The sequence below is a fragment of the Gadus morhua genome, chromosome 4 (assembly GCF_902167405.1).
Source record: "Gadus morhua chromosome 4, gadMor3.0, whole genome shotgun sequence".
Lineage (NCBI taxonomy): Eukaryota > Metazoa > Chordata > Actinopteri > Gadiformes > Gadidae > Gadus > Gadus morhua.
In genome coordinates, this window is record NC_044051.1 from 31,449,040 (window position 1) to 31,475,588 (window position 26,549).

The 26,549-nt window shown below is 43.8% G+C and overlaps 2 protein-coding genes across 3 annotated transcripts in view; both read right to left on the reverse strand.

Moving 5' to 3' along the window:
• The window catches only part of LOC115542108 (multidrug resistance-associated protein 4-like), a 40,222-nt gene extending 39,358 nt beyond the window's left edge, over positions 1-864 (reverse strand). The window contains exon 1 of one of the 2 annotated variants that reach the window (XM_030354234.1): positions 622-864. In XM_030354234.1, the coding sequence (XP_030210094.1) occupies positions 622-701 (80 nt within the window). In that variant the 5' untranslated portion in view covers positions 702-864. The remainder of the gene's footprint in view (positions 1-621) is intronic. The other variant, XM_030354235.1, reaches the window with a different exon arrangement.
• Positions 865-1,974: 1,110 nt separating this feature from the next.
• On the reverse strand, positions 1,975-4,812 carry LOC115542111 (multidrug resistance-associated protein 4-like). Its single transcript, XM_030354237.1, has 3 exons — positions 4,562-4,812; positions 2,405-2,515; positions 1,975-2,149 (listed from the first exon to the last, which is right to left on the reverse strand). Exons 1-3 carry the CDS (start codon positions 4,639-4,641, stop codon positions 1,990-1,992), a joined length of 351 nt encoding a protein of 116 aa, XP_030210097.1. The 5' UTR covers positions 4,642-4,812; the 3' UTR covers positions 1,975-1,989.
• Positions 4,813-26,549: the final 21,737 nt, after the last annotated feature.

The window sequence follows — 26,549 nt, forward strand, 5'->3', positions numbered from 1 at the left end:
TAGATTTCAGATTTCGTGCAATATACATTACGTCTATTAAATGTTTAAACGGCTTAATCAAAACAACTATTTGGCTTTTGTCCGGGACTGCACCGCTCAGGTGGGTGCGAAGAGGAGTGACGTCAGACCTCCAGGAAACCGCTCTTATAGAGTCAGAGTTCTGGTTAAACACGACCTCAACTAACACTGTGACAGTGTGCATGCTATTTGCGTGTAGGCGATACATTGTTATAACTAGTTGTAGGACTCAGACATGCTGAGCCACTTGAAAGTAACTCTTCATATAGATAGTCCTGAGTCCTGTATGGTCTCAGTACCTTAGTCCAAGTGCTGTGTATCTGTATCTGGTCTAAGTAACTTAGTCTAAGTCCTGTTTATGTGTATCTCGTAATTCAAGTCTAAGTAGTCCAATTCTTGTATGTCTATGGTTTGAGTAGTCCACGCGGACGACGTCCTGTATCTCTATGGTCCAAGCAGTCCAAGTTCAGTATGTATACGGTTTATTTCTTCCAAGTCCTGTGTGTCTACACACTTAAACAGACACCGCGCCACAGTTCTTATCGCTAAGATGTGGTTATGTAACCAGGCACGTTTTAATTTCAAACATTCTTTCCGACTCACCAGAAGAAAATCTTTGAGAAGCAGTTGGCCGTCGCCGCTGGGTTGATCTTCTCTATCTCTTTCACCTGAACTTGCTCCATGGCTGCAACTCATTCGGGACTGATATCAGTACGCGGTGTGGGAGGTGACGCTCCCAATTAAAGCCCACCGAGAGATGCGTGAGTCCTTCTCCCCTTGGAGCCGCCGCATGTCCGCTCTGGACGCCGGGCTGTGTATGTACATCAGACACTCAAACACCGCCCGAGGACCAGCAGCGCCGGTCACGTGCACACAAGGAGTAACATGATTGTGTGAGGATAGCGAGGGCAGGGTCGCTACCAGTTGCTCCTCCCTTCAGGATACTTCGTCTTTTTTATTTTACCCCAGGATGCATTTACATTTAGGGTTGAGACACTTTTATTCAAAAGGAACGAACTTGAAGCCTTCAGATTTAGAATCACCCCACTCTACCTCCTTCGATAACCCGTCCAATGTTAACGTTTGAATAATATGTGAAGGTTGTAAAATAAATAGAGCTGTCAAGCGATTAAAATATTTAATCGTGATTAATCGCATTAATGTCATAGTTAACTCTAATTAATCGCGATTAATCACAAATTATTTTTCTATGCTAAATATCCCTTGATTTTTTTGTCCCATAAATCTTCTCATTTTAATTCTCTTATCAACATGGTGAAGTGCATCGGCTTGCCTTGTGCAAATGATTTTTTATTGATAACAACATTGGCATATACACTGATCAAAACAGGACGATACAAAAAAAGAGCCTATAGTGCAATTAAACGACTGCTTTGAACAAATGTCATTTGAACATAGCAGTCAGGCTACTGCTTCTTCGTTTTGAGCCAAAGAAAAAAAAAAAAAATTTTTTTTTTTTTTTTAATATAAAATAATTGCGTTAATCGCGCGATAAAAAAATTAACGCCGTTAAATTTGGTTTGCGTTAAACCCGTTAATAACGCGTTTAACTGACAGCTCTAAAAATAAACATTTAGATTGCCAAAGTAGTTAAATGAAACAAAGGAAAACCAAGTAGCAAAATCGTATCTTCAATACTCTGAAAACGTTAAACATCGAAAAATACAGATCAAGTTATTATGCAAGTTGTATGAGTATATGAGCAGTATCGGGCCCGAGTCCAAGTACTGGTATCTGTAACAGTTCATCCCTAATTGTATGCATCTATTTTGAGACGCCCAACATGTGCTTGAATATTTATGTGTTTATGAGTGTTAGAAGGTGGGTATAACGTAAATATCTGACGTCTGGAAGATTTGCAGAAGTAGCAAGTCAGAAGTACTAGACTTGATAGCATCAACAAGAAATAAAAGTTTCTCAAGGTGAAATAAAACCTAAACAAAATTAGGATTAAATAGCTGATGAGTCAGCCTGCAATGTGTAAATTACCTCAATGAATGTGAAGATGCCAAGCAGTGAATAGGATTTCCAGTAGCAACGGATGACGGCTTTGCAGAAGCTTGGTTTCTTCAGCTCTTTGGCACTCTTCAGGCACTCTTCATCCCAGTAGCTGTTCAATGGGGTTAGATGGGCCTTATTCACTTGTGCGATTACAAACTGCTTTTGTTGGCTAAAAAGCTATAAGCCTACTTCAAATGTTACTTCTTCTTTGTCTTCATCTATTGTCACTGTTCGTTGGGTGCCAAATATAACAATAACATGAGTAGAAGATTATTAGGCATTTAAGACAGACAGACAGACAGACAGACAGACAGACAGACAGACAGACAGACAGACAGACAGACAGACAGACAGACAGACAGACCTTTGCAAGGTCAACCCCAGTGTTTTTGAGCGGAATTCCGGCAGCACGTTGTACAAGTCTTCTTCTTCCAGGGACCGTTTGTAACCGATACGAAACAAGGGGTTCAGCCAGCTGGTGACAGAAGAGAATTTAGAGGGACTAAAATCATAGTAGACTATTGGCTACCGGCTTGTAAGATACAGTGTGGTCATTTATGGGGGCGTACACATTTTACAAGGTTACAACAGTGCACTAAATGCTTTGGGAATCATAAAGAAAAAGTAAATAAAAAATAGGGTAAATAAAATCGTATTATAAAAAGAATATGGAGAATAAAAAAAGTTTGACACGTCAGGGAAACCCCTTAAGCAGCGAGTAAACATAAACAGGTTAAAAACCAGTTGCACACAGGCCTTTCATAACGAAAGTATGTAAATTACACTTCCTTGAGGTGACTTTCTTCTGTAGAAAGTGTGCCACCCATGATATCACCTGAAACAAGCAATCGTTTGGGGGTGTGATATTGATTAGCACGTGTGTGCGCGTGCATGTGTGTGTGTTTAGGGCTAATCAATTGTGCAGTGTTTCCCCCAGCACTGTATGGTTAAGGCGACTGCCGCACTGTATGGTTAAAGTGGCTGACTTAACAACAATAGCCTTGACTACCAATGACTACCAATGTATTGAAAAAATATATAGGCAATATAATCTTTTTTTTTGGAAATGATTCTGCATTAATAAAGTACAAAACACGTAGGGAAAGAAAACATTTTTTCCATCAGGTAAAAAAAATAAAGATAAATAATGCATTGCATTGGTAATACTGAATGCTTTTCGAATGGAATTGAAACGGCGGCAATTGGTGGTTGTATATATTATTGCGAACTGAAAACCTCACCGAAGACCGCAGGACCAACAGTTATTTTAATGATTGTGTACTCATTAAAATAACATCTTAAATGTGTTTGTTTGTCAAGCCTAGGGCATCGTTTCAAGAACCTGGTAAATAGCAGGTGAGCTCAGAGATAGACCTGCCCACTACTGCAGTGCAATTCCAAATTATTTCTATCTTCTCATTGTTTTTTTTTCAAAGAACAACATTATATGGGTATCCTATACTATTAAAAATTGGGATCCACAGATAGAAATTAAGGAGCAAATTGACATAATGTTCAAAGCCTGCAGAGTAAAAGTAGTCAATACAGTGAGTGTGCTGTCTAGTAAACTTCACATTTAAAAAATGTATTAATGTATATACTGCTATTATACACGTTGTATTTATCACCAATCAAAAAACACCGTCTTTGGATATCTGAAATAAAAAATTGAAACTAACTATTAACATTTGGATTATAGTCAGATATCTGAAAGGGGAGTTTTTCCTATTTTGCAGATAACCAGAATGTTCTTTCTGGATATCATTAGTGCAACTGCGGATATCTGGAACCCAATACACATGCATGGTAAAAGGGGCGTGGTTTGAGCTCGGACGTTGAGGATGTAGCTGAGAAGTTATGTATGTGGATATCTGAAAGTTATTTTTTACTTCGAAGAAATTAGATTTCAGATTTCGTGCAATATACATTACGTCTATTAAATGTTTAAACGGCTTTATCAAAACAACTATTTGGCTTTTGACCGGGACTGCACCGCTCAGGTGGGTGCGAAGAGGAGTGACGTCAGACCTCCAGGAAACCGCTCTTATAGAGTCAGAGTTCTGGTTAAACACGACCTCAACTAACACTGTGACAGTGTGCATTCTATTTGCGTGTAGGCGATACATTGTTATAACTAGTTGTAGGACTCAGACATGCTGAGCCACTTGAAAGTAACTCGTCATATAGATAGTCCTGAGTCCTGTATGGTCTCAGTACCTTAGTCCAAGTGCTGTGTATCTGTATCTGGTCTAAGTAACTTAGTCTAAGTCCTGTTTATGTGTATCTCGTAATCCAAGTCTAAGTAGTGCAATTCTTGTACGTCTATGGTTTGAGTAGTCCACGCGGACGACGTCCTGTATCTCTATGGTCCAAGCAGTCCAAGTTCAGTATGTATACGGTTTATTTCTTCCAAGTCCTGTGTGTCTACACACATAAACAGACACCGCGCCACAGTTCTTATCGCTAAGATGTGGTTATGTAACCAGGCACGTTTTAATTTCAAACATTCTTTCCGACTCACCAGAAGAAAATCTTTGAGAACCAGTTGGCCGTCGCCGCTGGGTTGAGCTTCTCTATCTCTTTCACCTGAACTTGCTCCATGGCTGCAACTCATTCGGGACCGATATCAGTACGCGGTGTGGGAGGTGACGCTTCCAATTAAAGCCCACCGAGAGATGCGTGAGTCCTTCTCCCCTTGGAGCCGCCGCATGTCCGCTCTGGACGCCGGGCTGTGTATGTACATCAGACACTCAAACACCGCCCGAGGACCAGCAGCGCCGGTCACGTGCACACAAGGAGTAACATGATTGTGTGAGTGTAGCGGTTGCGTACTCTCTCGTTGCGTTGTGATTGAGACCACGATGGAACCATTGGCAGCCAGCCGTTTATTCTGGTGGAATATTTAACAGGGGAAATGCTCTTTGAGAACCCTCACAATGGCAGCCTCTCCCAGCCGGGGTATACGTAGACTAGCCATTTACATGGAAATAAATATCACATTAAACAAATTAATATTTGAATGGGCGTTTGGTGACATACCTGGTGGAATATTTAACATGGGAAATGCTCTTTGAGAACCCTCACAATGGCAGCCTAACATGAGAGAAAGACAAGCTGAAGTACACATTCTTGGCGAAGTCCACGCTAGGGCTTTGACTTTTGGCCAAAAATCATATTCGAAGTTCGTTTGTTTATTAATATTAGTATTCGAATATATTCAAATATTTATTAATAATATTTTGACCATTAAATGCCTTCAGTAATACCTGGGCTGAATCCGAGTACTTAGTACATACTATTTATGTTCAGTGTCTACTACAGCTATGCGTAGAACGCCTAGAACGGTCTACAGCTATGCGTAGAACGCCTCTGAACTCTTCCGAACACCGCCGTAACTCCACCGGATGTTTGGAGATGACGTGTCTCCCCTCAGATGCCGGCAAAATTACCTTGATTAGTTACCTGTTTTCCATCTTGTCATCGTTGCTATTAAATTAAAAATGTCTTTTTACTTAATTACTTACTTTACTTTTTTACTCTTTTTAATGTCTCTTTTTTTCGCCGCTTTCTATGACGTCTTTCTAAGCCGCTGTTGGTAGTGTCGGGTCAGCCATCTCTTCTTCGTTCGTTACCACACCCGTAGTCTGGTAACGACCTACCGTTGTATACTGTGGCGGTAGTACGCATTCGGAAACGTTTTCCGTGCTACACAATGCACACTGAGCATTCGGACGCGCTATATTTGTGGCGTACTACAAAATGCATACTATAAGTATGAGTATTCGGATTCAGCCCTTGATTGGGCTTTGCGAGGTTTGTTTACCGGCGTTGCTATGGTTACCGGTCTTGCGTGTTCCAACTGTTTATTATGTTTCTAATAAATCGCTGTCTAATCAATACTTCATTCACTGCCTCTTCCGTGGTCATTACAATATTATGAATAGACTGCATGGGTTCTCCGACGTCTCTCCCTCTTGGCCTGCCCATAACAGGTTCGAATATTAAGGGCTGCCTAATATTCGTTCGAATTATTTTTATTTTTTTTGATATTCGAATTATATTCGAATCACGAAGTTCGAAGTCAAAGCCCTAGTCCACGCTAGCTAAGTAGCTACGACCAAAGCACATGGTAGCCAAGCTAGCGATCCTAAGCCTAAAGTCCATTTAAATGTAATTACAGATTCAAAGGAACACAATATATATGTACAAGCAACCAAGTATTAATACAGTATTATGTACATTTAGACTCCCGTAATACATCGCCAAAGTGTGGATTCATATTTAACTGCTCTGACTACCTACCTCTCCCAGCCGGGGTATACGTAGACTGAGGAGAGGAGGTGTCACGTTAAAATTGTACCGGGGGCGAAAATTGTACCGGCCTACGTCATCGTTTGTTTACATCCTGACAACCTGACAACCTGCCCGGCAACAGACGACGCGATGCAGAAAACATGTTTCCAAACGACGAAATAACATAATACAGATAGCGGATCGCTATCTGTATTATGATAGATAGCGATAACACTTGTTTTTACTTTATATTTGTATTGTATTTAATTGCTTAATCGAAACAATAAAAAAATTTGCCCGCAAAACGGGCGATCGCATCAAATGACGCATCAAATCACGTAGGAAGGTTCTTGAACATTCTAGACTATGAAACCTGCTTAAAACACTCAGTTTACTAGCTAAATTCGATTAAACAATTCAATACAATACAAATATAAAGTAAAAACAAGTGTTATCTAGCGATCCGTTATCTGTATTATGTTTCAAGAACCCTCCTACGTCATTTGACGCGATCGCCCGTTTCGCGGGCAAAACATTTGTCATTTGACGCGATCGCCCGTTTCGCGGGCAGATTTTTTTATTGTTTCGATTAAACAATTAAATACAATACAAATATAAAGTAACAACAAGCGTTATCGCTATCTATCATAATACAGATAGCGATCCGCTATCTGTATTATGTTATTTCGTCGTTTGGAAACATGTTTTCTGCATCGCGTCGTCTGTTGCCGGGCAAGTTGTCAGGATGTAAACAAACGATGACGTAGGCCGGTACAATTTTCGCCCTCGGTACAATTTTAACGTGACAGAGGCAGCAACGTACAATACAACCCCCGCATTCCGCTAGGGGGAGCTCTAGCACTCCAACCAAGACTCCCACTACCACAGCCAGCGCAAGGATCTCGCTGGCAATGGCAAGTGGGAAGCATTAACCCTGCTACATTCCCCTCTACTGATTTCCACTTGCCCATCCAAAGAACAACCATACAAGTGCTGTGAGAACCCCTGAAACAAACCAAAGCAGGCACAGTAAACAACATACAAATACACAGTGAATAACAAAACAAAAATTCAGTACTGTTCATACTACAGGTATCAAGCATTCCAGTCAGTGACCATCCCTGAAGAATTAGAATGAGGAAGGCTGCAAAGCCTCCCAACACCCATAGGAAAACATGCCCGTTTACATGTTAGGCTACCTGATACCACATAATTTACACAGTACAGTCGACGACCACCTGGACCCACAACATTCTATGTCACACAGGTCCCTGCACCATTCAGAGCTTTATCCCTTCTGATGAAGAAAGGAAAAACAACCAAAAAAAAAAAAAAAAAAAAAAAAAAAAACGGCACTTTAATATACACAAAAATAAATAAATAAAATAAAATAAATAAAATCAGAAAAATCAAAATCCATAAACCTTAGAACCCAGCCAAAACTCTCTGGTGCATATTTTGGATGAGCCTGACCACAGGTCTAATAATCCTCCCACATCTAGATCTCACACCTAGCATTATATCACTGCCAGCAGTATCGGGCTGAGGATGCTGTACCCTATCTACAGTCAGTGAACCTTCAACAGAAGACCGCAAAACAGGTGCTGACACAGGGTCAAGTCGCAAGTCAGGCTGGTCCGAAGGACAGTCAACGTCAGCCGTCAAGTCAGGTGGAACTGTCCAATCGTCTGCATCCCCAGTTAAGTCACAGGAGGTAGTCTGGGCCGGAGGGTCAACATTCTCCTCCAGGTCAAGAGGTGCGTCACAAGAGACAGTCCGAACAGGTCTGTCAGCCAACAAGGCATCCAGCGGATCTCCATTAGAGTCTGGGAGTCGTGAGATCCAAGAAACAGTCCTGTCCTCTGAATCACAATCAGGCAGGACGGCAGAACCCACATCACCATCCGGAAAGGAATCATCCGTAGCAAAGTCACTCACACAGGAACCGTCATTTTCGGACCCAGGTGGGATAGGCAAGAAATTGACAGGCATTATCAAATTTCTATGGACCACCTTCTCTCGATCCGTTGTACAGTTCTTGATCCTGAAGGTGTGTGTGTTTTCGTGTTTCTCCACAACAGTGTGCAGGTGACTGTCCCAGCGATCAGCCAACTTTCTCTTCCCACGCTCTCCTTTGTTGGCTAAAAGAACCCTGTCTCCAACTTCCACAGCCGCGCCCCTGAACTTCCTGTTGTATAAGGCAGCTTGTCTCTGCTGCTGTTTAGTAGAGGAGGTCTGAGCGATTTTTATGGCCTCTGCCAGATCATGCCCAAGACCCTGCACATAGGCGTCATAATCCACCAGCTGATCATCCTGAAGGACAGACCCAAACAACAGGTCGACTGGCAGCCTGGGTGTCCGCCCAAACATCAGCTGAAATGGAGCAAACCCTGTGGTCTCGTGCACTGTAGCATTATAGGCGAAGGTGAGAGATGCTGCGGCCACCTGTGCTTGGCCTTGGGCGGCTCTTAGGCTCTTATCATTCCACCAAGGGTGCGATTGAATCTCTCAACAGCTCCATTGCCCATGGGGTGGTACGGGGTGGTGCGCGATTTCTGGACACCAGCAGCAATGAGCATCTCGGCTATAAGACTGCTTTCGAAGTTGGCCCCCTGGTCCGAATGTATGCGCTCAGGAAAGCCGTACACACAGAAGAAGTTGTTCCAAAGTTGATTTGCAACAGCTTTTGCTGACTGGTTTGGACAGAGGTATGCCTGAGCCAGTTTGGTAAAATGGTCGGTAACCACAAGCACATCAAGTGACTTGTTAGAAGAATCTTCAGCCGACCAAAAGTCAATACAAACCAACTCGAGAGGCCTAGATGTCACTATGCTCTCGAGTGGCGCCCTGCCCTCCGGCTCTGGAGACTTGCTAAATACATAGCGGCGACAACACCGCACGTATTCCTTCACGTCTCTCTCCATGCCTTGCCAGTAGAATCTCTGTCTAGAGAGGTAGAGCGTTCGTCTTTGGCCTTGATGACCAGCTTCATCATGCACACCTCTGAGGACCTCTTCCCTCAGTACCAAGGGCACAACATACTGGTACGTCTTCCGCTGTGTGACAACATCCTTCGAAACACGATAGAGGACGCCTTGTTTGATGGAAAGTTTCTCCGAATGCCTGAGGAGCCTCAAAGTGTCAGCTGGCTCATGCCCACGCTCACGCCTTGATGGACGTCTCTGCCTCTCCACAAAGTGAAGCACCCGACTCAAGCAAGGGTCTGCACGTTGTGAAGCCATCAACGTCTCTTTAGGCAAGGGACGGATGTCGGAATGCTCACGTGGTTGGATGGATTGCACAAGCTGAGGAAGGAGAAAGGCTTGGGGAGGCACATGCTCCTGGCCCAATGACCGCTCCAAGACAGCAGAGACGGCCTGATTGGAAACGGAAGGGCCCAAGGACACTGCCACAGCACTGCTGAGAGATGGCATGACTCGCGGATTGCAGGATTGACGGAACGCATCCTGCACACTGTCAAGGTTCAAGGCGTTCGCCTCCTCCATGAGTGCATCATACGGGACCCTGGTGAGACGATGAAGCATACTGGGCTGCACAAAAGGCTCCCGGCTGAGTGCGTCCGCCACAACATTCTTAGGACCGGGGATGTATCTTATTTCAAAGTCGAACGGGGCGAGCTTAGCCACCCATCTCTGTTCACAAGCATCGAGTCTGGACTTACTCAGAATGTAGGTCAACGGATTATTGTCCGTCCATGCCGTAAACTTGTGGCCTCTCAGCCAGTGGCTGAATTTGTCACAGACAGCCCATTTGAGCGCCAGAATCTCCAACCTATGTGCTGGGTAGCGAGACTGGGCATAGTTGAGAGATTTGCTGGCGAATGCAATCGGACGTGCTACATTATCCCCCTCAGTCAGTTGAGATAACACCGCACCCAGACCATTGGAGGAGGCGTCCACTGAGAGCAAAAAGGGCTTGCTGAAGTCTGGGTGAGCCAGAGCAGCATTATCTAGCAACGCTAGTTTTAGCCTCTTGAAAGCCTCTCCGCATTCCACTGTCCAGTCAGTAGAGGTAAGTTTCCTTGTTACAGACGTCTTCCTTTTCCCCTTACTGTAACGTGGCCTCTTGACTCCAGAGGTAAGTGCAAAGAGGGGCTTGCTGATCTTCGAGTAGCCCTCAAAGAATTGCTGGTAGAACCCAACCATACCAAGGAATGATCTTATCTTGGTGGGAGATGGGACAATGCCGGACTCATCCATCAAGTCTTTCTCGCTGAGATTTACAATGGCCTTGACCTTCTCAGGGTCTGTGGCAATGCCATGTTTGTCAATGATGTGCCCCAAAAACCTCACCGATGGCCGCAGGAGGTGGCACTTTTTGGGGGCTAACTTTAGATTGTGCACCTTCAATCTCTCAAAAACCATTTCTAGTCTTTGCAAAGCTAGCTGTTCGTTAGGAGCAAAAACCAAAATGTCATCCAAATAGCAGTGGAGGCTTAAGAAGTTTTGGTCACCAAAGATAGCCATCATCATCCTCATGAATGTTGCCGGGCTGTTACACAGACCCTGTGGGGGAAGCCATTTGGGTTCACAAGCCCAAATGGGGAGGTGAACGCAGTAAACTTCTTATCCTCCTTGTGTACTTCCACATTGTAGTATCCCGAGGTCAAGTCCATGGTCGAGAAAAATGTATTCCCCCCCAGAGCTGCCAAAGCGTCGGCCTGGTGAGGCAGAGGGTGGGCATCCTTTACGGTACGCGCATTCAGCCAGCGAAAATCCGTGCAGAGACGCAAGTCTCCATTCTTTTTCCAAACTAGGACAAGCGGCGATGCATACTCACTCGCAGATTTCCTTATGATCTCTCGCTCCTCCATCTCATTCAAAGCCGTTCGGAGCTTGTCATAGTGAGATGGAGCCAGCCGACGATACGGCAGCCTGAAGGGTTTGCTGTCACTCAGGCGGATGCGGTGGACAAACCCTTTGGCTGTACCGCAGTCCATGCTGTGGCGAGAGAAGATGGACTCATACTTTGTCAGCAGATCAACCAGCTTTGCTTTCCAGAATGGAGACAAATCAGCTGAGTCAATGTCAATGTCCTGCAGACCCAAGTCGTGAAGGGCTGACCTACAAGGCCTGGGCATAGAGCGCTCAGAGTCAACTGTCAAGCTCTTCTCGCTACCCGTGTCAGTCAGGTCAGTAGTCTTGGCTACATTACATTCAACACTGTCAGTCTCGTCAGTCCTGTACAAATAGTCATTGTCAAAGTCCTCAAGTGCCACACAGGGGGACGCGTCAGCAATCTTGCAGTTCCGTCTTCGAGTCACAGGTTTATTGGAGGGGTTGATAATTCTCACTGGGACCCAACCATCGCCCCATAGTGGCGTCACCAGTCGCCCTACCATGACGGTCCGTGGCACTGTTCGTGACTGACTTGGTTCCACTACCAGTGTGCTTCCAGCAGAGAGGCACACATGACCAGGCAAGCGCCCCCACACTAAGTGTTCTCGCATAGGCTCTAAAGTCACGGCATGCTTCAGCTTGACTGTGCCCACTTTTTCTGGGATTTCCCTGCCTCTCCATTTCTCCACAGTGGCCAACAGCTGCAGAAGACCGTCCTTCTTACCAGACGCCTGAGGTGAAAGAGATGCTGTCTCCCCGAAACTCCCAGGGTGTTCAGCCATTCGAATTAGGTGTTTTATAACGTTGCTGCCCAGAATCAGGTCATCACTCTGACCATCCACAACGAGTGTGGGCACGGAGATCTGGCAGTCATGGACTTTCATCTGCAGCTCGCAAACACCTACAGGACATGTCCTCAACCCTCCACAGCCAATCAGCACAACTGATGTCGGGGCAACAGAGTGAGGGGAAATAACACCTGCGTCCTGCAGCTTTGGAAGTAAGCGCGAGCTCATAGAACAGGCCATTGAACCACTGTCCAACATGGCACGCACCTCCACAGCATCATGAATCATCACACTAGTGTAGAAAAGATTGTCTTTCGCAGTCAGTCGCTGCTTGTTCTGAAAAATTGAAGTTGAATCACTGTCCGTCGTTGCACAAGCATGTGAAAAAACGGACTGAATATCATCGTCATATGGGGATGCGCCAGCTGACCCTTCACTAGACCCCTCCTCGTGCGGGTCAGCTAGTTTCCCTGCTGCGTGGGTGAACCAGGAGCAGGTGGGGCTGAGCAAGTGGCAGCTTGATGCCCAGCAGCATGGCAGCGGAAGCATAGACGTTCGTTCCGACAGTGGGAAGCAGTGTCATGGTCGTCGCAGCCACAAATAGCGCATGGCCCCCGAGCCCGGGTGCGACCGACAGGTCTCTGTCTAGGCTGCCCGTAACGCTGACGAGACTCCCGTTGTAACAAACGCTCCAGCAGAGTGACAATATGCCCAAGAACGTGACTCTCACCTGACGCCGGCCCGCCGGTCATGGCAGGTTGGGCAGCAGGAGTCACTGCAGTCTGCACGTGACTATGCACAGCATCAACAGCCTGAGAATATTGCAGGTGGTCTGTTGGACGTGCAGCTGAATGGCGCTGCTGAAGACGTTTTTTATGATGGTGCTCATCAAGCCGTACCTGCACATCCATGGCAGTCCACTCCTCCAGTGGCCTACAGCTGAAGACCAGAGACAGTTCTCGATCGGGACAGTGAGTGATGAACATGACAGTCACTTCCCTAGAGGAGTCATCAATAGTTTTGCCTTGCCTTTTCAGCCCATCCGTAGCTGTGTCGAGTGCCTTGTTAAGCCGGATCCAATAGTCAACAGCACTTTCATTCTCTAAGGGCTTTGTGTCATAGAAGTCAGCAAGAGGCATGAAAGAAGTCACAGACTCACTAAAGTGTTGCTTGAGTACGTCGAAAATGGGTTGAGGACCTAACCGTAAGACCAAACTAGGCTTGCTACGCACCCCCACTCTCACAACATCACGTGCTCTACCCTGTAGCCTGCCCATTACTTCTTCCGCCTGATCACATAACTGAACATCCCTCTTAGTCAGATACACTTTAACACAGTCTTCCCACTCAGAAACCGAAAGTTTGTCAGTCTTGTCCCCCCTGAAGGGATGCGGTTCACCACTATGCTGGCTAACAGTCAGGCTCATCTTAGAGAGATCAGCAATGGTCGAAGGGGCCAAAGTAACATCATCAGTTGAGGCGGACCTAAGACAAGAGGCAATGTTCTCCCCAATACTAGTCCCTATCTGCTTAACTCAGACCTGCAAACTCCTCAGAGGAAAAAAGGTGACAGTGTCACGGGGGGATTTTTTTTTTATTGTAATATACAAATGACACTACTCTAAGCGTGACTTAACAAAACTCTTTATCAAAAATCAATGTCAAAACATCCTTAAGGCTTATAAAAAATATTTTATTTACAACTGTCACCATTTTTAGAGACAAAGAATAATTATTATTCTGTGAAGTTGATGAATTGTCACTTTTAGGTTTTCTACCCAGTTACCAAAAAAAGAAACATTTGGAATAGTATGCGCTGTGGCAAGCACATGGTTTGCATGTGTTACTTCGAAGGCAAAAAAAATCTAAAATACAAGAAAACACAAAAACCTACATTCAACCAGTGGGGTATGGCCCCTGACTCTCTGAGGAGGTAGGTACCTCCAGGTACCACCTCCATGCCAGGGCGCCCTGAATTTATGTTTATTAACAGCTCCTCCACCGGGGTCAAGACAATTTGAGGGCCAGATCCAGTCTGCCGACTGTCGGCCTATTCACGATTTGCTTAAAAAAATGGCTAATTTAAATTTATACCAATACGATGGTGGCAAAAGCTTACCAGTTTTTATGTTTTTTATACTTCATTTCTATACTTGATCCGCTGACCGCTTGGAAGCCATCGGAGTACATATTTCTTTAGAAGAAAGGGGTTATGTGGTAGGATCTTTAAGAATGCTTAACTGGGATATTAATATATTCATGGCTCAAATATTAAAGATCATGCTTTTGAGGTGTAACTAACGCATTTACGCGGTCAGCGATCCGCTGCCAGGCTTTGGTTCTCCGGGTTGCAGAGGCTTTAGCGTTCCCTTTTCTTGTGATAATGTCCTTCTCCTCGTCATAGCTCTCCAGGAGAACCTGAAGTTCCATTTCATTGAAATAAGCGGCCCGTTTCGCCATTTCGAACAGGGTTTCCATGATCCATACATCACGTCTTTTTAGGTTTGGCGGTGACGCGCACAACCCTGTGTTAACCAACCCCGAGTTGATTGAACTAATGCATAACCGCTGCTGTGGAACCGAAAACTCTGGGTTAGTCGGCACAGGGTAAATCAACCTAGAGTTCAGCGTTAACTCAGTGTTTGTTAAACCTCCGTTCGTGGAACACCCCTCTGGACGAGGGTTTCGCAAGCTCTCTTGAGTTGTTTGGCGCGCATGAGCGGTAGGCGACCGTCTCATCCAATGGCGAGCTCAGTTGGCGCTGTGTGCTTCAAGATTCCGATTGGCCCAGAGAAATGTCAATTATAAGAAAGATTCTGAAGCAAGTGCTGAGATTCCGATTGGCCCAGAGAAATGTCAATTATAAGAACGATCCAATAATTTTTCTATTATTCTGGACCCCCCCCCCCCCCCCCCCCCAAAACAAAACTCTCCGGTTCTACACGATTCACGTGAATGACCAAATTGACCAAGAAAACGGCGATTGTCGCCGAAAAGCGACAAGTTTGCAGCTCTGTTAACTAAGTCAGTTAATACATGCACAGGGACATGGTCCACATCCCTACCCCCAGAAAATGCAGATGGACCAGCTAACTGATGAGCACTAGAAGAAACGTCACCACCCTCAGCACCATTCACTTTGGCCTGTTGAGGAGTGGATGTCAGAGGCCTCCCCCGAAAACCTCCTTTCTGGAGTGATGGGCTAAACATAAATGTCTGACCCCTGCCTAAAGCAGATAAGTTCAGCTCATCCATCTTTAATGAGTCACAATCAGGGCTGGACTGGCCATCGGGCGTACCGGGCAATGCCCGGTGGGCCGGCAGGCATTTTGGGCCGGGCCGGGTCCATAAAAAAAAATAATAATAATAAATAAATAAATAAATTTTAAAAAAGAATTATTCTATTTTTTTTTTTTAATGGACCCGGCCCGGCCAAGTCACACAGCCGAGGCCGAGGGCCGAGGTCCCCCATGGCACATAGGTGCGTGCAGGCCAGGCAGGCTGTCAACTTCACCTGAAAGTTTAAAAAAAAAACTTTGTCCCTTGCGGTCTCAGGCAATTACTCATTATGATTAGTTCTATGCTGGGCCTGGCCCAATCACATACACAGCAGAGGGCCGAGGTCCCGCCCTTGGGTCTCGGCTGTCAATCAGTCACGTCACTTATTGACACTGACAGAAAAATGGCGAAAAAAACGGAAAGGAGGCGCGGAGAAAGTCCGAGATAAAAAGAGAAAAGCCCTAGAGGCAAACTCTGCAACATGTGCTAAAATATCGGACATGTTTGCCGCGACAGCTGGCCCGGCTTCATTAGCACCTGCTTCGGTGGAAATTGCGACGGCGGAGGCTGAGGAGGATGACGGTGATGATGTGGACGGAGAGGTGACTGAATGGAGGCCGAGGCCAAGTGCAGAGATGGGTGGCGCTGGCGGCGGCCCGGCCCCGGGGCCGAGCTCAGCCTCAGACGAAGTGGCGGCGGTAAGAAGTTGAAATTTAAGTTTGTGTTGATAAAGAAATATTTGTTAAGCTAGATTCCTAAACTTTAACACAGTATGTAGTTTCCTAACAGTTAGCTCCTGCGTTATAACATCATGTTGTACAGAGTAATCTAGACTGAGCCCGGTCAAAGTGGCTATTTTAGCTAACACAACAGTTAGCCCACTAAACATTTGCTAGCTTTTCTTTGGGGAGTGAAATAGCTCTGTTGACTGTGTATTGAAAGAGCATCACTTTGCTATTGCTATTTGAACAACATTAATGTGAGGAAGCTGTCAGTGTTTAATTGCTTTATTAATTTATTAGGCTTTAGGCTATATGGGTAAACAGCTTTTTTGGGACATGAAAACATAGATAAAACTTGTTTGTGAGCAAGCTTAATAAACTAAATTTTAGGGATGTCCGATATTGGCTTTTTTGCCGATATCCGATATGCGATATTGTCCAACTCTAAATTTCCGATTCCGATATCAGCCGATACCGATGTCGATATTTGGGTTATTTATTTTTCCTCAAACCTAATTTAGGTAACATTACATATCTCCTGTTGTGGAATTAACACAACATGCTTAATGTTATTGTGATGCCCCACTGGATGCATTCTTGAATGTAACAAGGCTTTCCAAATGTTAACATTGTCTGTGCAAAATAAGAAAAATACTTCAACTTAATTTAAGGGAAAAGTGCCATGTTTATTTTTATTTTTTTAATGGTCTCAGACAACAGTTTGGATTACACTCTCCCTGAGATAATCTTGACAATGCCCACAACAAATAGGGCAAACTTGACTTCACAAATGATAAAACATTGTACCTGAACAACTATGTGCAACATAGCAGTATGTTTCTTTAACTAAAACTCAATAACCTTAATTGAATAAATGCACAAATATGAGTCAATTACAATGTGCACTGTACTGCACAATTTTGAAAACATTTATTTGAGCTATAAAAAAAAAAAAAAAAAAAAAAAAAAATCGGTTTTAAGGCAAAAAAAATCCGATACCGATATTGACCGATATTACATTTTTATGCTAATATCGGGCCGATAATATCGGTGGGCCGATAATATCGGACATCTCTACTAAATTTAGATAAACATGTATTCACTGGAGAAAACATGTGTTCTAATATTTCTTTTGTGTGTGTGTGTGTGTGTGTGTGTGTGTGTGTGTGTGTGTGTGTGTGTGTGTGTGTGTGTGTGTGTGTGTGTGTGTGCTATGAGTAGACTTTGTGTCCAACTTAGTGTTATTTTAGCTTGCTTGCTATTATGTTATAGTTTGCAGGTGTTATAGCTTACAGTTATTATTTATTATCATGTAATAGTGAAATATTGCTATGCCTTAAAGGGGCAATGTGTAACATTTTAAGTAATTTATTAGCTAAAATCAATATCCTCATTCATAAATATGTCCTCATTGGTGTAAAATCACCTCTGCCAATAATCTGAATTATCCTCCTGAGCGGAGAATTATAAATATTAATGTTACATTTTGTCCATTGAGCGGGCAAGTCGTATGGAGGAATCCATGTTTTTGGAATGTCATCAGGTGCATTGTTTAGAATTTAGAATTGTTCTTGTCCTTGAAGGCCACTGTAGCTTCTGTTATTAGTCAAAGGGGTGGGGTTACCCAGGGAGCGTTGCATTCTAGAACTTTCTAGATGATGTCATATTACACAGTGTCCCTTTAATGAATGATTATTCATTAGTAGGTAACCAGAGAAATAACACTAGTGAAATTAATGCTCCTGTCTCTCTCTCTTTCTCTATGTTTAGTCAAGTCAGACTGTTGGAGTAGGAGCGGAGGAGTCACAGGAAGATCAGGCAGTTGTAGACTATTTTAGCCGCCCTCATTCCACAAAAAGGCAGGAATTCTTTAAGTTTCACCCACAGCAGAATGCCACAAACCCTGTCATCCAGAGGCTCTTCACAAGAACGGACGACATGGCATGGAAATGGCTGACTTATAGTGATCAACATAATGCTTTATTTTGTTTTCTTTGCCTTGCTTTTAGCAAGCCCAATGACCCAAGTTCTTTCATTGGAGGCATGACAGACTGGAGGCATGTGCACCAAAGAATAGAGGAGCATGAGAGAGGCATGGCACATAGACAGTGTGCTGAGGCATATGTATTAAACTGCTCCAGAGCAAGTGTTGATCACCTCCTTGAGGGAAGACAGCCGAAAGGACACCGTGAGCAGGTTAAGAAGAGACGTCAGGTGTTGGAACGTGTGGTGGAGGTTGTGAAAGTCTTAGGGAAGAGAGGCTTAAGCTACAGGCAGGAGCACAATGAAGCTGCGTACACCTTGGACATCAACAGTCTCGACCATGGCAATTTCCTAGAACTCATTATATTGTTGGGGAAATATGATGTGTGTTTAAAGGAGCACCTCAGCAGTGTAATTGAGAAAAGCAAGCAGATCCATGCTTCAGGCACACAAGGCAGAGGCTCTCTCATTACCCTCCTGTCCAAAACAACTGTGGATGCAGTAATCGATGCTATCAAGCATTTAATTCAAGAGAGCATCTCAGCAGACATCAAAAAAGCCGGAATGTATTCTGTGCAGCTCGACACAACACAAGATGTTACAGGGAGAGAGCAGTGTTCTGTGATTTTGAGGTTTGTGACGGATGCAGTCCATGAAAGGCTGGTTGCAGTCGTACAATGCAGCACAACTACAGGACAGTCGTTCGTGACGCTGTTAACAGAAGTCCTTGAGAGTCTGCAATTGGACATAGGCCTGTGCATTGGAAACGCCACAGATGGAGCCTCTAATATGCAGGGTCAATACAGAGGTTTCTCTGCATTAATGGCATCCAAAAACCCCACCCATCAGCATGTGTGGTGCTATGCACGTCTTGAACCTTGTATTGTCCGATACCACCCATAGCGTCATTGAAAGTGGATCACTATTTGGCCTGCTGAACGACATTGCCGTATTCATCAGGGACTCATACACAAGAGTGAGTGTGTGGGAGACCGAGAGCCAGGACAAGAGGCACAAACGCATCTCAACAATTGGAGAGACGAGATGGTGGGCTAAACATCATGCCCTGAGGAAAGTTTTTGGAAACTTTGGCAGACCTGATGGCGGCCTTTTTGTTGAAGTGGTGTCCACACTTTCTGCCATAATGAAGCTGAAGTCACTTGCATCAAATGCAAGAAACAAAGCCAGAGGATACAGAGACGGCTTACTTCGTTACGAAACTGTGCTCACAGCTCAGTTATTCCTCCGGGTATTTGAGTTCACCTCACCACTGTCAAAATACCTACAGACCGGAGGAATGGACATCCTCTCTGCACATAGGATGGTCACCACAACACACGATTCACTTACAAAGATAGCAAGAGATTTCCCGGCTGTCAAAGATGCAGCTGACTGTTTTGTCCATTGGGCAAATGAAAAGCTAGAGGAGCAGGATCTAGATTTGGAAGTGGAGGCAGCACTACCTCAGAAAAGGCTGAAGAAGAAGAAAGTCTTGCCAGGAGAGATGGCCCAGGATGAAAGCCTCAGTGATTCAGAAAAGGCCTATGAGGTCAATGTTCACCACCAGATCCTGGATACAGCTGTTGAGGCCATGCACAACAGATTCCTCACTCATGGCACTCTGTATGCAGATTTATCCCTCCTACATCCCAAAAACTTCCCCCTCATCCAGACCAGTGGCGGTGCTCTCACTGAATCTGCACTTCAAGAACTCAGCAAGTGTCTAGTTGTGTATGACAGCAGGGCAACTGTTACAGATCTACAGATTGAACTCAGAAACTTGGCACAGCAATGGGACAGGCTGGTACAATCACAATTGGATAACTACGCAACTAAAGCAGTTGAAGAGGAATCAGATGGCCAAGAAGAGATGGAAATAATAAGCAAAACCTGTGTGTCTTGCAAAGAGTGCCCCCTGTGCTGCTACAAAATCCTTCTCAGGTTTAACAAGCTGACTCACGCATATCCGCTACTTGGGTTGGCATACAAGTTTCTGCTAACCCTGTCAATAACTCAGGTAGCCTGTGAGCGGTCATTTTCAACCCTTCGCTACATCAAAAACCGACTGAGGAGTTGCCTGTCTGCCAGCAAACTGGAAGCCTTCATGTTGATGGCCATTGAAAAGGATGTCCTTGTGTCCCTTGAAACTGACACAGTGATTGACAGAGTTGCAGAGAAGAGCGAATCAATGAAGAAACTGCTTTTATAAGGTGAGATTTATGATAAATAAATACATTTGTGTTAAATTAGTGGATTTAATAAAAAATGTTGACAGAAAATAATGTTGTTATTGCTTTGCTCTCTGCTCTCTCCTCTCTCAGGGTGCCCTTGCTGTTTTCAGTTGCTCAAGTTCCTGCTCATCCAATTTCATTGCCTTGCTACATATTTGTTCTTGTGGACTATTGGAGGGCCATTCAACATTTTCTCAACCAGTATGTATATCAGACTGTTGTCTAGCTCTATTTATTTTTTTAGTCATCAGTCCTGTCCTGCTATAATGCAATTGGTTTGTATCACTCACTTTTTGTGTCTGTCAAACTCTTTTTTCTTAAGGCTGCCCTGTCCCCCAGGGATGTTCCAGGGATGTGCATTTCATTGGTGTGGACTTCACAGGCATTCTTCAAATTTGTAAGTTTACAATACTGTTGTTTTGTGTTCTTGCTGGCATCCACCTGGATGGTCATAAAGCCTACTACTTTTACAGAGTGACTGTAATGAATGCAACTATCCATTATTGTATTACTTTAAAGACACCAATACTATCAATGTAATTTTTTTTGAAACATTCAAATTTTCACTGTTCCCTTGACCCACGTGGCCTCTCTTTCTCTCCCCTTAGGTAATTTTTGGAGTGAAGGATTGCCTTCCCATGATGTGGAGTTCACGTCTGTTCTTTTTGTTTCATTGTGAGTTTACTAAATAGCTCTTATTTTAATTATAGAATAGACAGTATCAGATGAATCTATCATATCTGACTGCTCCTTTCTGTCTCCCTCAGAGCACCAAGGTCCATGCAGCCTTTTGTCTCAGCATATGCAAGTACAAAATTAGCTATTATCTCTGTTCACCTAAAGATTATTTAAACTATACCTTAACTGATCCCTGCTCTTTCTTTCCTTTGTCTCTCTCTCTCTCTCTCTCTCTCTCTCTCTCTCTCTCTCTCTCTCTCTCTCTCTCTCTCTCTCTCTCTCTCTCTCTCTCTCTCTCTCTCTCTCTCTCTCTCTCTCTCTCTCTCTCTCTCTCTCTCTCTCTCTCTCTCTCTCTCTCTCTCTCTCTCTCTCTCATACTTTAGGGTGCCACTTTTACTTACTGTGTTATAATTTGGTGTGTCTAGTTAGTGTAAATAAGATAATACATATATTGTGTATACTTCCTGTTGTTGTTGTTCTCTGTTCTAGCATTTTCTGCTGACTGTGAGACGGTTCAAACTGTACATATTATAAGCATTAGTCATTTCAGAGGAGATTTGACCTAGCTGCAAAACCTCCATTGTGCCCAAATACAAATGCAGAACCCTCTCTTCTTCAAAGTCCTGTAATCTGCCTTGTTTTTTTGAGTGTAAACGTTTTGTAAGCGTCTAATCACGAGGATCTAATAGTTTTTTTAATCTCCACTCCTGTTTTTACATGTGGCCATTGAAAGAACAAAAGGTTATTTTGGGCTATTATATAAAAGATTAAAATTATGATCGTACCTAATTGTTTAATTTCTATTTTTATAAACAATGTACACGTTTGTATAAACAGTATTTTCATTAAACACTGAAAAGACATCTCTAGCAATGTTTCTTTGACAACCACTTTCACTTCAAGATGGGTATTGTGGCATTGTAGCCATCTCTCCAAAGATGAAAGTCTCTGTAAGTATAGTGAAAGAGTGTATGCATTTTTCAACATGGTTACTCTTATCCATGTAGGCTACTGCGCTTTATTTTAATTGTTGAAACAGCACAATATGCGCATATATCCTCTGGTATGTTGTGTGCCTCCGCATATCGTATAAATTATCATGGAGGGCTGCCATGGCCAAAAATGCCAGGGCCGATTTCTTGTCCCAGTCCAGCCCTGGTCACAATTTCCCAAAACCCAAAATGTACGTTATGCAGTGACAATAGTAAAGAAATAAAAACACATACACAACTAATGACACGTCACTGTTCAAATGTCACGTTCAACTCAAAAGCAAAAAAAAAAAAAAAACAATTTGCATTATGTGCACGGGGAGAAATAAAAATAAAATAAAACACAAAAAAATTATAACACATATATCTTTACAAGATGGTCGGCAGTAACCATATCCCTGGTTCGACCTATTCCTCTTTATTTTTATTACTGAACCTGTCTACTAGAAGCAGGACGGGCGACTCACTGCACGGCCATGTCGTCGGTGCTCACGTGCCACGTGTTGAATGGCGATCCTCAATGACGCAGCAGACAGGCAGAGAAGAACGGGTCACGGCACCATTTGTAGCGGTTGCGTACTCTCTCGTTGCGTTGTGATTGAGACCACGATGGAACCATTGGCAGCCAGCCGTTTATTCTGGTGGAATATTTAACATGGGAAATGCTCTTTGAGAACCCTCACAATGGCAGCCTCTCCCAGCCGGGGTATACGTAGACTAGCCATTTACATGGAAATAAATCACATTAAACAAATTAATATTTGAATGGGCGTTTGGTGACATACCTGGTGGAATATTTAACATGGGAAATGCTCTTTGAGAACCCTCACAATGGCAGCCTAACATGAGAGAAAGACAAGCTGAAGTACACATTCTTGGCGAAGTCCACGCTAGCTAAGTAGCTACGACCAAAGCACATGGTAGCCAAGCTAGCGATCCTAAGCCTAAAGTCCATTTAAATGTAATTACAGATTCAAAGGAACACAATATATATGTACAAGCAACCAAGTATTAATACAGTATTATGTACATTTAGACTCCCGTAATACATCGCCAAAGTGTGGATTCATATTTAACTGCTCTGACTACCTACCTCTCCCAGCCGGGGTATACGTAGACTGAGGAGAGGAGGCAGCAACGTACAATACAACCCCCGCATTCCGCTAGGGGGAGCTCTAGCACTCCAACCAAGGCTCCCACTACCACAGCCAGCGCAAGGATCTCGCTGGCAATGGCAAGTGGGAAGCATTAACCCTGCTACATGAGGATAGCGAGGGCAGGGTCGCTACCAGTTGCTCCTCCCTTCAGGATACTTCGTATTTTTTATTTTACCCCAGGATGCATTTACATTTAGGGTTGAGACACTTTTATTCAAAAGGAACGAACTTGAAACCTTCAGATTTAGAATCACCCCGCTCTACCTCCTTCGATTACCCGTCCAATGTTATGCCCTGTTTACACCTACCCGATAGTGGGCCCCGATGGTGCCCGATGGCTAAATCAGCAGCTATCGTTATAACATCGGCAAATAGCGTGGTTGCATCGGGAAACACCGTTACTCTTCCCGGGAACATCGTTAGACAACGGGAAGAAACAGGAAGAAATGCTCAATGATCGGGCAACAACGGGCAACATCGGCAAAGAACGAACATGTTTGTTAATTTTGGGTCAATCGGGGTAGAATCGGTTACCAGGTGTTGCTATCGGGCTAATCGGCTATAATCGGGAATAGAACGGGAGTATAACGTAAGACATCGCAAATCGTTCGGCACATCGGCTATATTCGTTAATCTTCCGCGCTTTATCGTGTTTTATCGTCTTTATATCGGCAACCTCAACACACGAAAGACCCTCGAGAACCCTAGACAAATAACCAGAGTGAGTGACCAGATGGTGTTAAGGAAGACCCTCAATCTGCCACTTGTGTATAAATAGGGGGTGATGGATGGATGTCCTACTTTTATAATTACAGGGTACTTCGCCCATTTAGAACCGGCGTTCTATTATTATAAAATCGCTATTGTAATATAAATAAATATCAGTCTAAACCAGTCTCCCCTTTGCCTTCTCCCAAAATGACGCCAAATGACGCCAAACGCGTCATTTGACGTGTTTGGCGTCATTCGAAATGACGTCAAATGACGCCAAACGCACTTCGGGTGTCTTCCCTGGCATACATCGTTATGTTATCGTTATAACATCGGGTATGTGTAAATGCTACCCCGATAAATTGACCCGATCATACATTTTTAGCCCGATGTCACCCGAATCACCCCGACTTCCACATCGGTGGTCCATCGGCCATTAGCGGCCATTAGCGGGATGGTGTAAACGGGGCATTAACGTTTGAATAATATGTGAAGGTTGTAAAATAAACATTTAGATTGCCAAAGTAGTTAAATGAAACAAAGGAAAACCAAGTAGCAAAATCGTATCTTCAATACTCTGAAAACGTTAAACATCGAAAAATACAGATCAAGTTATTATGCAAGTTGTATGAGCAACTTAGAGTTCAGCATTAAGTTAGTATCACAACAACAATACAGTGTAATATACAGTGAAGAGTGAACAGGCACAGAGATGTATTAGAGCTGTTTTGCAATACTAAGTTATTGGTACAACATCACAGTACAAATCAGTGAACAGGTACAGCAGAGATGTCTTTCAGCTGAAGTCCAAAAGTAACCTAGTATATGCGTTAATGTGATCTAGGGTGACAGGTTGAAACAGAATCAACTTTGGAGAACCTGACTTCAAACAGTGGTGGCCAATCACGTGAGCCGGCGATCAGAACAGACAATGGCCAAGGGAAGAAGAGTTCTTATATCAGACTTGTTCAACATGCAATGTTAGCATTATAGCGTTCCACTGTTTGCAGAGCTACTGTGAAGATGGCAGAGAGACTGATAGCCTCTGTGTTTTCCTCTCCTATGGAAGGCCATAAGTGGAAATAACGTCTTAGAAATATGAAAGGCCACATTATTGTGTGTGGGAGTGTGGGAGTCTCTAGTAAGCTCCTAAATTGTGTGTGTATACTCCATTAATGTGTTGTGTATGTCAAAAGGACAAGTTACCGTGGCCCACTATCCGAGAGTAGCAGACCTGTGACCCACTGCATAAGATGAAGGGGGTACCAGTGCAAACTAACAACCCAAAGACCCAAAACTCAATAAGGAAAAACTTGAGTGTGTGTGTGAGAGTGACCAACATATGGAACAACCTACCCTCAGAAGTGGTGAACGCACCAAGTGTCAATTGTTTCAAGAACAAACTGGTTACATGCTGGAAAAATGAACAAGTTCTCTAGTACTTTAAGAGTGACATAGACAACTCCCAAAACATAAGTACCAGCAAACAGCCAGTAAGATGTAGATCTGATCATAGTGGCAACTAGAGCCATTGATCAGAAGAGAACCTAAGGTTACCTAAGGTAACAGGTGACAGCCAGGCCCCCCTTTATGGTCGCAAATGATAGCCTAGCGTTGTACACCCATTGACAACTTTGATATGAATGAGGGATTCAACTCAGAACTCAAACTAAAATGATACGTTTAGATTTAGAAGCTCTACTCCAACTGGAAGTGACGGAATTGATGGGGGATCGAGGTGTCTAGTTCACTTGGGAATGAGCTAAAGGCATGGGGTCTTTTGGATATGAAAGGATTATCAATTTGGTGGTTCCAGGCACAACCGGGAGTGATAATAATAATAAGTAATACCTCCCTGAGAGGTATTACTCCCTAAGATGTCAAAAAACACAAATTTGTTAATAAGATAGAGACCTCTCTTTAATATGAATCAATTCATTAAGGTCTACTAGAATACGCATTTGGGGGCTCTAGCGTTACAGGAAAGGTTCACAAAGCACCATCAAATGTCCTTGTCCTAAGGCGTGTAATCACATCTGTGAACATGTTTTTGAAGTCTGGTGTCAAAGGTTAAAAGGAGCCCACACCATGCCCCTTATTGTATTAAAAGATGTGAATGTGCATTTTGCCCACATGTTTTTTTGGTTATGTAATAGAGGTCTGATGTCAGATGTGCATATGATATGCACACATGATAGTGGTTAGGTCTGGGAAGAACTTAAGCTTACAATCTCGCAAGCGTGCATTGGAGCATTTGCTGAGTCACTTCTTGTAGGGCTGGAGCCCCCAAATTGATTATCGCATATGTCCTTTGAGATCCTCTTTGATATAAAAGAGACCCCAGGTCTATAGCTCACTTGTTAGTCGCCTTGACCCCTAAGTCACCTACTCATTGCATCACACATGGGGGGGGGGGGGGGGGGGGGGGGGGGTTTAGGGCAGCTCAGCTGCAACATGTAACGTTGTTATGTCATCAAGTGCACTATTGTCTGGAGTAAAGGCAGGCAGCAGGCTAAATCATTTACTTTTAAACAAGTAAATGACTGAAGTGATTTAGACAAAATTGTAGCTCATGCTCCACTTGTTTGGAATACGGATTGTATTCAATTTATCATTTAGGTTATTCCTCAAACAGAATATAGCCAAATCGATTGTAATCCCTCAAAAGCGCAAGTGAGCATGAAAAATGCCCAGAGCAGTTTGACTAACTAACGAAACATCCTAAACAATCACTGAACCTAGATATAGTGTGTACATTGAATAATACCTCGAGCTGTTACTCTGCATTTCCCTGTTAACTTTGTGTGCATGTTTAT